This window comes from Erinaceus europaeus, chromosome 21 (assembly GCF_950295315.1).
Source record: "Erinaceus europaeus chromosome 21, mEriEur2.1, whole genome shotgun sequence".
Classification (NCBI taxonomy): domain Eukaryota; kingdom Metazoa; phylum Chordata; class Mammalia; order Eulipotyphla; family Erinaceidae; genus Erinaceus; species Erinaceus europaeus.
In genome coordinates, this window is record NC_080182.1 from 26586246 (window position 1) to 26602236 (window position 15991).

The window sequence follows — 15991 nt, forward strand, 5'->3', positions numbered from 1 at the left end:
CCCTGCCTCCAGGCCCCCAGACATACTGCTTTCCTGGTTCAGCCTGTCTCCCTAGCATGGCAAGGTGAGAGGCCCATCAGCACAACCAGGCTCGTCACTAGGCCTTGGAACATGAGTCTGCTGGGAGAGAATCCAAAGCCCAGGCCTGACTTTCACGTTCTATAAAGAGAACAAGCCTGCGGGAGAAACACAACCTTTTCCAGTGGGTCCTGTTGCTTGAGAAGGAATGGTACCAAGACTAATTGTGTCTGCAGTGGAAATGGCTCTTCTGACAGTGCACTGTGATGCTGAAGGAACCCGAAGTGATCACCAAAGAAATAACAAGCAGGAAGATGGCACCAGTGGTGGTGACGGAGAGCTGTTTGTTCATTTGCAAAATTGAAAACACTCTTCCCTGGCATTGTCCCCAGCACTCACTTCAGCATCCTTGTTTGATCTCTCTTCCTGGACTGCTCCCACCTGCCCCTCCATCTGTCCCTCCAACGCTTTCTCGCTGTTGTGCCAGCCTGACTCGATCAAATTAGCACCCAAGTTCAGTGTGACAACCTCGCTACTCCCTATTGTACGGGTTCTGTGGACAGATGGCCCCTGCCCAGTTCTTGGCTCTGGGTGCTCAGCGCCACCCAGGGACCTGCAGGAGCCCTTCATAGCTGCTTCCTCATCTGTGATCCATTCATCCATCCTCCCTTCCTTCCTTCCTTCATCCTCCCATCCCCAGCAAACACTTACTTAGCATTTTCTGTGTATCTAGCACTGGATTAGGCACTGGGGAAGCAGCAGAGACAAGAGAAAGTCTCTTCCCTCATGGCATTTCCATTCCCTGGAGCTCACACTCACACTCCCTGGGAAGATAGGTCTGACTTCCACAAGGTTTAATTAGGAGGAAGGCATTCATTTATTTTAGTGATTTATTATTCAATATCAAAATTACAAGATAACAGGGGTACAACTCCACACTATTCCTACCACCACAGTTCTGGATCCTTAATCCCTCCGTTGTAAGCTACAGAAGTTCTCCCAAGGTTGCAGATATGGGTCAACTATTATCTCAATAACTGTCTATTTGTATATATATTTACTGCTTTTTTAAAGTTTCCATCTTCTCTTCCTTTCTAAGTCACATATACACCTATTATTACATCCAAATGCCCCCCTCCCTCTTTCCTCCTCTCTCTACAGTTACTGATAGAGTTGGAGTTCAGAGCCCTCTGGTCATCTCTTCCCCCTATCATTTCTCCCCCACTGGGAGTATGTATAAAATATTTTCGGGGTGCAGAAGATGGGAGTTCTGACTTCTGTAATTGCTTCTCCTCTGGATATGGGTGATCCATACCCCCAGCCAAGCAGTTGTTTTTTTTCCATCTAAAGTCAGCCTGTGGGGCAGTTGGTCATCCTGGCAGGCAGAGAGCTACCTGCTCCCAGGCTCTCCTGTCCCCTGGAGGTCTCTGAGGAGGAGAGAGCTTTCCTGTGGAAGAAGAGCCACTGCTTGTCCCCTGGGTCCCTGGATCCTGCAGCGTTCACCCTGCACCCAAGGTCTTCTTGTTCTTCCGCTGGCCTTACCATCATGACCAGCCTTGGGTGCTTTCTACTACCTCTCTGGTAGAGTCCCTGAGTCCTCAGTGGCATTTGGCTGTGACCTTCACCTCGGCCTTGGTGCTGACCTAGCATCATCAGGCTTGGAATTGCCTCCAGTCCCAGCAATTCCATCTGGCCCTCATCTAATATATAAAGATTTTGCCTCAGAGACCTCTTTCTCTCTCCAGTCCAGCCTAGTCTGGGGAAAAACTCTTCAGGCCATGAGAGGAAACCAAACAGCATGAGCTCTAACAGTGAACTGAGCTCCAAATCCTTCCCATAAAAATCCCAAGACTGGGGGACTAGGCATTGGCGCAGCAGGTTAAGCGCACATGGCGTGAAGTGCAAGGACCAATGTAGGGATCCTGGTTTGAGTCCCCGACTCCCCCCCTGCAGTGGGGTCACTTCACAAGTGGTGAAAGGGTCTGCAGGTATCTTTCTCTCTCCCTCACTGTCTCCCCCTCCTCTCTCAGTTTCTCTCTGTCTTATCCAACAACAATAACAACAAAGGCAACAAAAATGGAAAAATGGCCTCTAGGAGCAGTGGATTTGTAATGCAGGCACTGAGCCCCAGCAATAACCCTGGAGGCAAGTAAATAAATAAAAATCCCAAGACTGACTAAGCACACATGTTACCATGTACAGTTGCCTCAGGTCAAGTCCCCACTCCCCACCTGTGGGGGGGTGAGTTTCATGAGTGGTAAAGCAGGTCTGCAGGGGGCTATTGTCTCTCTGTCCCTCTGTCTCCCCTTCCCCTCTCAATTTCTGTCTATTTTGCCAAACAAAATTAAAAAAAGAAAAAATGACTACCAGAGTAGTGGATTTGTAGTGCCAATGTGAGCCTCAGAAATAAACCTGATGGAAAAGAAATTCCCAAGGCTTCAAGTAAATGGACAAAAGGACTGAGTAACAGAGTGGGTAATGGGCAGCATCCCTGACAATCAGGACTGTCAAAAGTCTGGTCCAGTTCCCCAGAGGGCCTCTAAGGGGCAGTGTGGCTTCATGCCATTCAAGCCAGATTCTTTAGTCATCTCATTTATTCTCTGATGAAACTGCTGCAAAGTGAGCACTTTGCAAGGTGTTGGGGACAGTGGAGCCAGTGATGTGGGGCAGGACAGAGGGTGCGCAAGTCAGCTGTAGCCACCTGGGACATGGCAGTGAGGAGCTTGTGGGCTGTGTAGTGGGCGGGCAGTTCTAAGCAGGGGAGTGACACAGTCTGACAGGCCTTTCCCAGCGGCCACTGTGATAGCTGTGAGGTGAATGAGCTGGAAAAGAGGCCCAAGAGATAGGAGACTTATACAGCCAGCCCGGATGGAAGGGTAAGTGCAGAGGCTCCGCTAAGGGCAATGGTGAGATAAAGGAGTAGGTAGATGGAACGTAGTTTTGGAGATGAGACAGATAGGAATTTCTGGTGGATTTGGATATGAGAAGTGGGAGAATCCAGAGTATCTTATATACATGGAGAGGAAAATAGTAGCCAGGGTCATCGCAAACCATCTCCCACAATCTAAATTCCTTTTTAAGAAAGTGGTGTGGCTGTCATTCGCAATAGCTCAGGGGTTCTAGACTCTTCCAAGCACACGTCTTCATTCACGTCCACACCCACTTTCCAGTATGCAGACCCTGTGGCTGACCTGCTAGACCGCTGGGGTGTATTCCGGGCCCGGCTCTTCAGAGAATCCTGCGTTTTCCATCGCGGGAACTACGTGAAGGACCTGAGTCGTCTTGGACGGGAGCTGAGCAAAGTGATCATCGTGGACAATTCTCCTGCCTCGTATATCTTCCATCCTGAGAATGCAGTAAGTATCCCCAAAGAAAAAGCATGCAGGACCCTCTGAGCCACGTGACCAGGCAGGCACCACCTTGGTACCTTCAGGTACCCGTGCAAGGTCTCTTACCCATTTCCATGGTGAAAACCCAGCCCCAGCTGTTTGACACTGGCCAAATTTTCAAACCTCTGGAACCTCAGTTGCTCCATTTGTCAAATGGGGATTTTTGGGAGAGCGAGTTCCCAGGACTGCTGGAGGATTCCACACATGGAATCCAGGGCAGTGTGTGGAAAGCTTGGGGAGGGGTGAATCCCCCATGAGCCTCCTTCTTCTTTGTGTTTTTTAATAATGCTATGGGGGGAAAAAAAATCTGTCATTGGCCTCCTAGATGTGGCAGCCGCCCAAGATTTCATGACCCCTTGTAGACCCAGAAGGCCTAGAGTTAGTTCCTTAAAAGAATGAGTAAGAGGGCTGGCTGGTGGCTCACCCAATCGAGCGCACAGTTGCCATGTTCAAGCCCGTGTGGGACAGGAGGCGTTCACGAGTGGTGGAATGGTGCTGTGGTGTCTCTCCTCTCTGTGTCTCCCTCTAAGGAAAAAAAAAAAAAAAAAAAAAGAAATGGCTGCTATGGGCGGTGGAGTTGTGCAGGCACCAAACTCCAGCGATAACCCAAGGGGCACAAAAGAAAAAGGTTGCCTAGAACACTCAATAGAATCTCCCCCATTGGGCTCTCAGGCTTTACTCTCTCGCACGCTGAACCGTCACCACTCTCTGTGCTTGTTCATAGTGGGCAGAGCAGGAACTCAGAGCAAGAGAGAAAGGGGCTCAGCCTACAGAAACTGCAGACCTCACGGCAAAGGGACGCCAACAAGACCCTCAGCTCAGGCAGCCTGTGTTGGGAAGGAGGCTTCCTCCCAAACTCCGGCTTCTCAGACAGAGCAGGAGCCTAACCCAAGATCCTTTCATGAGTCCAGAACTCTGCTGCTCCACATATAGCAAAGATGAATACAACTGGATTCAATTAGCATGTCACCACTATTTAAATAGACATTCAAATGTTATTATATTTAAATACACCCATGTGGAGGAGTTAACTAAATTCACTATAATGCATTTTGTAACATGTCGCAGACAGATACAGATTCCTCACTGTGATCACAATTCCATTATCAGATATAATAGAACTTAATAGTGTTTAATATCCTCTAATATCTCTACTGGTTGAATTTTCCTTCTCATCTGAAGACCTTTATATGTTTGGTTTTTTTTTTTAAATTCATTTTATGTATTTTATTTATTTATTATATTTATTTATTTTCTCTTTTGTTGCCCTTGTTTTATTTATTGTTGTTGTAGTAATTATTTTTGTTATTATCGATGTTGTTGGATAGGACAGAGAGAAATGTAGAGAGGAGGGAAAACAGAGGGGGAGAGGAAGATAGACACCTGCAGACCTGTTTCACCACCTGTGAAGTGACCCCCGCAGCAGGTGGGGCTCAAACTGGGATTGTTACGGCAGTCCTTGCACTTTGCGCCACCTGCGCTTAACCCGCCATTTTATGTATTTTATATGAGATATAAAGAAAGTTTCCCATGAAAGAATGAGAGGAGCTAGCCATCACTTCTGTATAAGTGATGCCAGGGAGTGAACTGGAAGCCTGCAAATCCTGTGCTCTGCTGTCTGGATTGTTTGATGCAGAATAGGAATGTGATCCGGGCGTTGCTTTGGTTAATATGTCTCTCAATTCATACATGTATGTATGTACGTATGTATGTACGTATGTATACATATATATGTATAATTTATTGGATAAAGACAGAGAAATTGAGAGGGAAGAGGGAGATAGAAAAGCAGAGAAAAAAGAGACTGCAGACCTGCTTTTACCTCTCACCAAGTTTCCCCCACCCCTCGCCTCTGCAGGTGGGGACTGGAGGCTTGAACCCAGGTCTGTTTGCATAGTAACATGTGCACTCAATCAGATACACCACCCTGACCTCTCAGTTCTTCATAATCTTTTTTTTAATTATTTATTTATTTTCCCTTTTGTTGCCCTTGTTGTTTTATTGTTGTAGTTATTATTATTGTTGTTATTGATGTCATTTTTGTTGGATAGGACAGAGAGAAATGGAGAGAGGAGGGGAAGACAGAGAGGGGGAGAGAAAGACAGACACCTGCAAACCTGCTTCACCACTTGTGAAGCGACTCCCCTGCAGGTGGGAAGCTGGGGGCTCGAACCGGGATCCTTATGCCGGTCCCTGCGCTTGGCACCACGTGCGCCACTGTGCTACCACCTGACTCCCTAGTTCTTCATAATCTTAATACTTCTGCTTCTTCCTCTTTCTTTCATGCCACTTATTTGTTGAAGAAATCCTTCTTATTTATCTTAAAGAAATTTGCTACATTCTTGATGTGTCTAGTCACAACCTCATAGTGATGTGTAATGTTTTCATAACCTAATTTCTTTAGAGATCATTTCTACTTGATTATGTTCAGGTTCAGCCTGTCTTCCCCCTCCCCCCCAGGAATATGTCATAGGAGCCAAGAGATAGCTTTCCTGGCTAGGTCTGTACCTCTGTGTGAATGGCTCAGGTTCAAACCCAGCCCCACACAGGAGTGCTGTGGCACGAGGGAAAGCTCTGGTTGGTGTCTCTTGCTCCTTCTTTCTCACCCTCCCTCCCTCCCTCCCTCTTCTTCTCCTCCTCACTCCTCTTCCTTCTCTTCTATCTTTATCTTTCTTGGAAATGCAATAATCTGCCTAGGAGAAGTAGAATGACACATGTATATACCCCAGACACACTGAGACACACACACACACCCCATAGGTGGTTGTGTGTACTTCCTATGGTAGAACATCAAAGGATACATAATGCCAGGTCGTACAACTTTAAAGGTTTTTAGTTGACTTCAGATTCAGATATTGTCAGCCAGATCCATTCATTATGAAATTCCCTATCAACTTCTCACCTAAAAAATTGAGCAGTAGGGGGCAGGGTGGTGGTGCACCAACCATGTTAAATGCACATAGTACAAAGCACAAGGACCCACGCAAGGATCCTTGTTCGAGCTCCTGGCTCCCCACCTGCGGGGGGGGGGGTCACTTCATAAGTGGTGAAGCAGGTCTGCAGGTGTCTATCTTTCTCTCTCCCTCTCTATCTTCCCCTCACCTCTCAATTTTTCTCTGTCCTATCAAAAAAAAAAAGCTTCCAGGAGCAGTAGATTCATAGTGCAGGCACCGAGCCCCAGCAATAACCCTGGAAGAAAAAAAAAAAAAGGAACAGTCGTTGACAATCATTACCAATATCCTCTGTCTCATTAGGAACTGCAAAATGGTGATTTTTACACACTGTCACTCTTCATTTATTCCCTCATCAACCACTCGATTACCTTGAAATATAGTTTGAATAGAGAAAGCAGGGCAAAGCCTTCTCTCTTTTTTCTTAATTCAACAGTTTTCAGCATAATGAGGAATTGTGACAGTCTCCAAAAGTAACCAGTGAATTCTCAAGTACTATCCTAAGTTCATGGAGCTTTTATTGTTACACTTTAATCTGTTTATTATTCTTCCATGTACCCCAATGTTCACCTTTGACCAGTGTCTATCCATCCATCCCTTCACAGAATAGTTTGTGGTAGTTTCTTCCTGTGTATATTGTCCATTTCTGGCTTCAGCCTTAGAAGCAGCCATTTTTCTGTGGACTCTGGTTCCTATTAATGAACATAGCATTTAGTGTCTACAATTTAAGTAGGTTCTTATTGCTACTAGGTTGTCTTTTACTTGTAGACTTTTTACTAGACAAGCCTAAAATATACATATTTTAGAACAAAATTAAATCACAAATTCATAGAGATTTTCCAGTTCATCATTGAGATAACAATTTCAATGTCTTTGTATCTCCTTGTATACTGAAATTCTTTTTTTAAATATTTATTTACTTACTCCCTTTTGTTGCCCTTGTTTTATTGTTGTGGTTATTATTGTTGTTGCTGCTGGCGTTGTTAGATAGGACAGAGAGAAATGGAGAGAGGAGGGGAAGACAGAGAGGGGGAGAGAAAGATAGACACCTGCAGACCTGCTTCACCACCTGTGAAGCGACTCCCCTGCAGGTGGGGAGCCGGGGGCTCAAACCGGGATCCTCACGCTGGTCCTTGCACTTTGCGCGCTTAACACGCTGTGCTACTGCCCGACTCCCTATACTGAAATTATTAACTCCTGGGCTGAGGTAGATAGATAGCTTGCATAATGGTTATGCAAAGAGTCTCTCATGCCTGAGGTTCTGAAGTTCCAGGTTCAATCCCCTGCTCCACCATAAGCCAGAGCTGAGCAGTGCTCTGGTTAAAAAAAAATTCTTGACTCCCCAAGATATCATTACCACCTTTGAATTATTCTATAGTATGTGTTTAATAGTTTTTAAATAGTAGTACTAACATTATTACTAATGATAAAACAATTGAATTCATATTGGGTTTTTTTTTTTCCTTTGAGAAATGTACATACAATACTGTTTTAGAATCACATGAGAAAATGTATTTTGTCTGGGTATGTCACCAAATTCAGGTTCATTTCTATTTTTTTGTTTGTTTGCTTAAATACTATAGTGTATTTACTTTTTAAAAAATATATGTTTTAATCTTTTTATTTATTTATTATTGGATAGAGACAGAGAGAAATTGAGAGGGGAGGGGGAGATAGAGGGAGAGAGACATCAGTTGCCCTGCTTCACCACTCCTGAAGCTTTCCCCCTGCAGGTGGGGACCAAGAGCTTCAGCCTGGGTCCTTGCACACTGTAATATGAGTGCTTAACTAGGTGCACCACTGCCTGAGGGCCCCCCCCTTCTTTTTTATTTTTTTTAACTTTGTAAGGGAAGGAGAGTTCAGATAGTACTGCTCAGCTCTGACATTATGGCAGTGCCAGGAATTGAACCTAAGACCTTCAGGGCCTCAGGCATGAAAGCCTTGTACTCTTAAGCCCTGTTGCTCTTCTTCTTACATAATTTTATTTTAATTATGTAATGCACTTACATTATCCCAGTGTCAAAGCTAGCAACGGAGTTAACTCAAGAGTCTTCTTTCTACCCTGTGTCTGTTCTTCCCCACTGTTCTCTTCTCTTTTTTTATTCTTACCTTGTTTCTAAATTACCTTTAACTTTGGTAGGGGAGAGAGGATCAAAATAATTACACTTAAAACATTTTCGGCTTCCCTAAATTTATTTTTAAGTGTCTCTGTGTCCCTTGCTCACCACCCATTACCATCTCTTCCCCTCCCTACTCCTCTGTCTAAAACTAAGGGGGAACTCTGTTGTTCCCATAAATTCATAATGTCCTGAAATACCATGCTCCACTTTTTAACTTAAGTGGCTTAGTATTGGATAAAACTCCCAGTCTCCCTGGTGTGTGCCATGAAGTGAAGGATGGCATGGTGACCCCCTAGTGGAAGCCCTCTGTGCCCTTACACATGGTTCCCTAAGTACTGTCTACTTGGCAGGTGTGTACGCCTGGCTCAGATGCTCTGAGCTGCCAGAAGCTGCTTTGATGCAGTAGAAAGAGGTTTGTTTCTTAATTGACAGGCAGAAAGGCTAGCTCTCATAGTTTCTACACTGTGTGGCCCCTTTTCTGCAGCAAAACAAAACGGGCAAATATATTCAAAACTGGGTAGCTTTGTTTTCCAGAGCCCAAACCCCAGCTAGCTTTGGATTGCTCTTAGCCTTCCAACATAATGACAGTACTGATCAAGACAAAGAAGATGGTGTCCTCTTGAGTGTGCAGGCAGGGTAGGAGCAGCCCCCAATCTTGGGGACGGTTCTGCCAGCCCCTGATGCACTGTCTTCCAGGTGCCTGTGCAATCCTGGTTTGATGACATGGCCGACACGGAACTGCTGGACCTCATCCCCTTCTTTGAGGGCCTGAGCCGGGAAGACGACGTGTACAGCATGCTGCACAGACTCTGCAATAGGTAGCCCCGGCCCCTGCCCGCCTCTCGCCTGCGCACGCTGGGACTTACGACCTTGGAGACCCACCTAGCCTCTGCTTTCCGGAAGCCGGAAGTGAGGACATTTTGTGCTCTAGGCCATAGGGTGAATGTGGCCATACCTGCCTGTTTCATTTTTTTTAAGAACAGAAACAACTATTTTACAGAAAAAGAAAAAGAACTCTTTTAACGATTTTCACAAGGGACATGCATTTTACTGGATTCACTTTTCTTAAAACATACCAAAAAAAGAAAAAAAAAAATGTAGGGGGTGGGGTTAACAAAAAGCTTGATATCTCCCGGACTTCCTTCAGCTGTCCTCCCCTCCAAGTAGACAACCTATCCCATTTTGTCCCAGCTCAGAGCAGCTGACCCAATTCAGAATCTCTTTCCTACAGGATGAAGTGCCTTTTTGAATGTTATTTTAAGCTGAGAGTTAATTTTTCTACGCAACCTATTTCCAGACATCTTCTAGTCTTGTATTGTCTTAGATTAAGCTCTAAGAAGATAAATATGACCGTTTTTCTAAAATCTGCGGGGGGGGGGGGGGGGTGAGGGGTGGGAGTGAATCTTAGGAGTCTGCCTCCTAACAAGTATGGCTGCCCTGATGGCCTGTGGCAAACAGCAGGGGCAGGGGTTTTCTGGCTGTAGGTGTCTCCATTCTCTTCACATCCAGTTTGGAATGTATCTGCAATTGTATAGCTCAACCCTTGAGGAGACAATAGATTCTTTCACCCTATTATTTCTGACAGGTGACAAATTTGTCTGGAGGCTACATTCCCCCCCCCTTTGAAAGGTGGCACCAGGTCACTTCTGCTTTCACACGACTGCCATACTTCTGTGTGTTTTTGTGTTATTGTTGTTGTTGTTGTTTTGGGTTAGAGCAGTTACAAGAAACCCTAAAGCCCTTCAGGATATATAGATAGGTAGATATCTATCTATCTATCTATGTATATATATGAGACTTTTGTTTATTTTATCGAATTTTAAATCTTTCCAAAAGTTGGATACACATGTTTGGGAATCTCTTTGCTGCTACTGTGCTGCCACCAAATGGAATTGACCAGCGGCTGTTACACTGTTCTTTGCCACTGTGCCTATGCTCAGAATCTGCTCACTGCTAAGCTGCACACCTGGACAAGGTCAGAAACACAGGCGTCCTGCCCGACTCCAGACCACTCCAGCTATATCCCTTCCCTGGCGCCAGCCATGGGAATCCCTATGGGGATAAAGGCAAAGGGGCCGGCACAGCACACCAATGAGGCGTGAATCTGGAACTGCAGTCACCATCAGATCCTGTGATCAGTTGACTATCCTCTCTTGAGAACCTCTGGCCTCAACCAGCCACCACACCGATGTGACCCAAGTCCATCTCTTGCTCTTCTCTTTTGAAGCACAGCCTGTTTCTGTCTAGGTGTGGAACTTCATTTCTCCTAGCCAGGGAGAGTGAGGACTCCCTCTCTCTGCTGTCCAAGCTAGGGCTCCCTGTGCAGCCTTGCCCAGTGAGATGTTTTAAGCAGTGCCATGTTCCTTGTCGGGCAACAAGATAGACGATAAAGTATTGCTTTTAATAATAATTTAAAAGAACCCTTTCATGTTGGCACCATTGCCTTAATCCTCTGTGGATTGGGCCTCTGGCAGAGTTCTGTTAGGAGTGACGGGCACTACAAAAGACTGGAAATTGGAGGGGGGGTTGTCAATGTCAAATTTCATTTCTTTGCTCTGACTCACAAAATAATGAAGCCAGCTGCCCATCATGACCTCCCAACAGCACTTTGGTCTGATGGCCAGGCATTTGGGAGAGAGGAAAATCTTCAAAGGAACCAGGTCTCCTGACATGCTAAGTGTTTGGAACCCAGTAATTCACATGCCAGTGGACATAGAAGCAGTCCCTTGGCGGGCGTTGCCACCAATCCTAACAGCTCTACCCGCAGATGCACACACGCCATCAACCCTGATTTGGAAGACCAGTCATTTAACGAACCTGCTGCCTTAAATGTATTGAATGTTACAGTCAAGTGTCTGCCGATGTGTTAAATCCACACAGGCCTAGTGAGAGCCTTCACTCCTCAGCTTCACCCCCTTCTTTGTTGGCATTATAATCTCTGGAATAGGGGGCAAAGAGTATTGGAATTCTAGAATATTTCGGGGAGGGGGGCTAGATCTAAAAATTGTAACCCTCTTCTGAAAGGTGAAGGCACTTGGTAGGCTTGAGCCAGACAGTTCATCTAGTTGTTCCTTAGACCGTGAGCACCCTTGCACTGATACAGTGTGGAGCTGTTGGTGGGGGTGAGGGGTTGAGTTCCAGTTCCTGCCACCACAGACACAGAATGTCATGGGAGGGCCAGCAGACCCTCTGAGAGGTCTGTGCACCTTATCTAGCCACACTCCAAAATTTCAATTTTTTTGTTTTGTTTTAAGCCTCAATTCTGTGTTATGTACCTAATCAAAATGCCAATGTCTATGTCTATTTTTTTAACCGTCTACATGTAAATTAAGCAATAGAATTCTAATCTTAAGGCCAAGAAATGAGACGAACACTTGGGGGTTTCTTTTTTTTTCTTTTTTTAAGGTCAATACGGGTATTGCTTTTAATTATTACCTATTATTACACCGTGGGCTTTAAACCTAAGGAAACGTGTTAACTATCTCTCTGTGCCATACCTTTCCGCATATTACCAAAATACCCCTCAACTTTTTAGCCAAAAAGAGACGTCTGACCTCCTGAATTTTCATGGTCCTTTCTGTACCAGGTTAAAATGCAGTCTCCTGGATAAGGATTGAAACAGAATGTTGGGGTTCATGAACCCTGACCCCTGCATGCTAGGATATCTCTGGCCACCCCTTGGGTAGAGGTGCACCCACACGCACCTGATGTTATTACTACTCTGCTATTCTGTCTTCCATTGCTCTGGCACCGTACGTGTTGGTCTGTGATTTCACCCATTAGCTGTTTGTGAACAAAGCGTTTGTACACTGAAAAGGAACACCACCTGTCACGGCTGATGGTTGGTGGAGAAGCTCCTTTGACAAGGTGCAGTTTTGAGGAAGAGACACAGGTGTCCTACTGACACTGACTTGTCGTGGTTGACAGTGTCTGAACTTTGGGTATACAGAAGAAATCTGAAGTCTGTTGCCTGGCAACATTTGACCACCCTGTATTTTTACAGATGGCTGTCTAATAAAAACCACACAGCCCTATGGTCAAACACTCATGACGTTTGTGCCTCTGCTTTCTAAAGGTGCTGTGATGGACAGTTGGCATGCCAGGGTCTGAGGAGAATGGGTGGCTTGAAGTGTTTGCAGTTACCTGTGCAAAAATGTCTGGCTGCCTCTGCTCCTATTTTACTGTAAATCAGATGATATCTTGTTCCTGTTCCATTCTCCAGGGAGCTTCTCTGCAAACTAACATCCACCCCCAATGTGTGCGCGCGCGCGCACACACACACACACACACACACACAAACACACACACACCCTTCCCCATGTAGTGGAGATGCTGGTGTCTCGATAGTCAAAAAGATTTCCGTTGAACCTTTGAATGTGAGAAACAGCCCAGCACTGCTTGGGAAATACTATGTGAGAAAAATCTGCACGTTTCCAGGGGCGAGCGTTGTTGGTCAAAGAGGTTTGCAGTGATTTCCTTCCTGCCAAAAATAAACACGTGAAACTTCACTCTTGTGAATGGACTCCTTCTCTGGCAGCAGTGACTCTCTCTCACTTTGTTCTCTGCTCTCTCTTTCTCCCCCCCCCCCATTCCTCCGACAGCACCTCTGGCCTTCTTATTCTCCAACCATACAGCCACGTGCTCCCATGATGGGTGTTTGCTCCCCACATATTCACAGCACCTCAGCCAGTCACAAGCACCACATACAACACCTGGCTCTTATAGCACCAGGCATTTGGTTCTCATATGTTATGTTTGGAAGCCTGCTGGTAGGGCTGGGGGTTCTTGTGGGAGGATGGTGAGCCTCCGGCACTGTGTCTGTCTGTGGAGATGGAGCCAGGGACCCTGAGAGTTTTGACCTTTGAGGTGACTGACAGCGTCAGCTGGGGACGCAGGGGCCCACCAGCTCCAGGTGAAAGTTGCCGGCTGAAGGCACTGAGATGGGAAGAAGCAAGCAGCCCGTGGCCAAGGTGGCTGAGGTGACTGAGGAAGAGCATTGCTGTAGCAGAACGGTCAGGGAAGACCCCTCTGGTGGTTGGGGGTGGGGGCAGCCATTTGGCCATAGCTGGGGAAGGGAGGGTGCTTGGGGGACTGGGACAGAGGCTCCCCCCAGAGGAAACCACAAGTAACCACAAGTACAGGGGTCAGAGGGCTAGAACAAGCTTGACATCTTCAAGGGACAGAAAGAATTGCTTTGCTGGGATGTGAGCAGTGAGGAGAGTGATGGAGTAGGCCAGAAGGACTGGGGGTGGGAGGAGCCAAAGTTTTTTTTTTAAATTAGTGATTTAACAATGATTGATAAGATTGTGGGATAAGAGAGGTACAATTCCCACCACAAGAGTTCCATATCCCATCCCCTCCATTGGAAGTGGCCCTGTTCTTTATCCCTCTGTATGGATCAAAGATCTTTATGGAATGCAGAAGGTGGGAGGTCTGACTTCTGTAATTGCTTCTCTGCTGGACATGGGTATTGACAGGCCAATCCATACCCCCAGCCTGTTTTTATCTTTCCGTAGTGGGGAGGTGGGGTTCTAGGACACATTGGTGAGATCATCTGCCCAGGATGGTGTCATGGTAAAATCTGCGACTTGGTGGCTGAAAAGCATTAAGATATAAAGCAGAACAAATAGTTTGATGATCAGGAGCCTAAAGGTAAAGGTAGAGCAGATGAGATTTGGGGTCTTCGTGTTGGAAGGAGCTGGGACGTCTATTGTAGATGTGTTCCAAGGGGCCCGTGACTTTACTAATTTTTGACTGAGGCCAGCAGCTAACATGCAGGTGGATAGGAGTATGATCTAGGAGCATGTTGTCAGAGTTGAGGATAGGACTAGAAAGCTAGATAAGGGCAGAGAGAAGTTCCCAAATATGGGGAGGGTATATATACCACTAACTGTAAACCCCACCGATCTGACCTAGGGCCTATGTCTATTCATATTTAGCACAGGAGCCTGTGTAATTTCTGGATCCCTTAGGTCTGAGCTCGTGTTCCATCATTACAGCTGGGAACATTCTAGGCTGTACTCATTTCGGGACCAGTCTTCCTCGAGTGGCAGAGTATGTTAACCCAGCCTCCCTTCGGAGAGTGGGCAGTTTCTACCACTGTTGTTCTACACTGAGGGCAAGGTCCTATAAAAGCCCACAAAAGGGTTTATGATGCTGTTCCTGATGGAGATGACCATCGATGGTGGAGAGAGGGACCTGTTAGAGGTCTAGGCCCATCACGTCTGTGTGAGAATCCCAGGATTCCCCAAAGAGCTAAAAGTTTTAAAGCGATGGAGTGTTGTGATTGACCATTGAGAGGCCCTGTGGCTCCTGTGTTTGGTGACACACATTCCTCAGCCTACATAAGATCCTGGCTGGTGGGGGCTGGGTGGTGGCACACCTGGTTAATGCACATATTACAGTGCACAAGGACCCAGGTTCGAACACCCAGTCCCTACCTGCAGGGGGAAAGCTTCACAGGTGGTTAAGCTGGGTTGCAGGTCTTTCTCTCTCCCTCTCTGTTACCCCTTCTCTTTCAATTTCTGCCTATCTCTATCCAATAAATAAATAAAGATAATTTAAAAAAAATTTTTTAAGATCCTGGCTGGTTTTAGGATCCTGGGCAAAGCAGCTGTGAACTGACCAGTGGCTATGGTGGACGGAAGGGAGGGAGGGATGAAAGAGAGGCCAGAGCAGCTCCCAGGTTCAGCAGCAGCCAGCTGCAGCCCTTTGCAGAAATTCAGAGGTCAAGCAGGAGGACAGATGTCAGGGGAGGAGGGACCTGACAAGCAGGTAAAGGACAGTGAGGCTGAGCTGGAAGTCAGGGTCAGAAAAGACTGAAATTTCCATGGTATTTTCAGCTTGTAGACTGGAACTTGGAAAGAAGTTAGAAGAGACAAAAGCTAAGGTCTGTGCTCTGTACCCACTGGCATTTAGAAGCCCAGGACTGGGAGAGGTGGGGAGAAGACTCTGCTCTGGGCGGCTTGAAGGAGGGCAGGTGGCCAGCAGGGCCCCCTGGGGCTGGGGAGAGGGCGAAAGGGAGCCCAAAGCTCAGGCCAGAGGGGGACACTGACCACTTGTAAAGAGACTGCAGAACAAAGACCAAGGACGGGAGCATCTGAGACGAGGAAGTGGGGGTGGGGGCTGGGTTCAGGGACAAAAGAAAGCAGGTATGCACGGGGTGGGGCCAGACAAGGCCACAGGCATCACATGTGGGAACAGAGGATTAAGGAAGCATTCACCCTCACAGGAGGGCAGGCACACAGACGATGACCCAAGTATGGCAGTGGGACCACCTCACCCCATCTGTCGCACACTGGCTGTAGGTCTCCCTGGATTGTAGAGCACCCAGATGGCCCACAGAGCCCTCCCCACCCTGACACAGGGTGTGTGAGGATTGGACATAAGGACGTGGTCTTGGGGACAGTGGGCAAGTTTTATCAGAGTAACCATAAAGGGCTTGGACTGAGACCTGTGGCCTAAGCTAAAGAATGACCAAGACCCTTCAGTAGCTTCTGGAAGGCTCTATGCC

The 15991-nt window shown here is 46.7% G+C and overlaps 1 protein-coding gene across 1 annotated transcript in view; it reads left to right on the top strand.

Moving 5' to 3' along the window:
- Positions 1 to 12986, top strand: part of CTDSPL (CTD small phosphatase like) — a 154490-nt gene extending 141504 nt beyond the window's left edge. The window contains 2 exon segments of the mRNA XM_007517063.3: positions 3189 to 3374; positions 9175 to 12986. Coding sequence (XP_007517125.2) covers positions 3189 to 3374; positions 9175 to 9300 — 312 coding nt within the window. The 3' untranslated portion in view covers positions 9301 to 12986.
- Positions 12987 to 15991: the final 3005 nt, after the last annotated feature.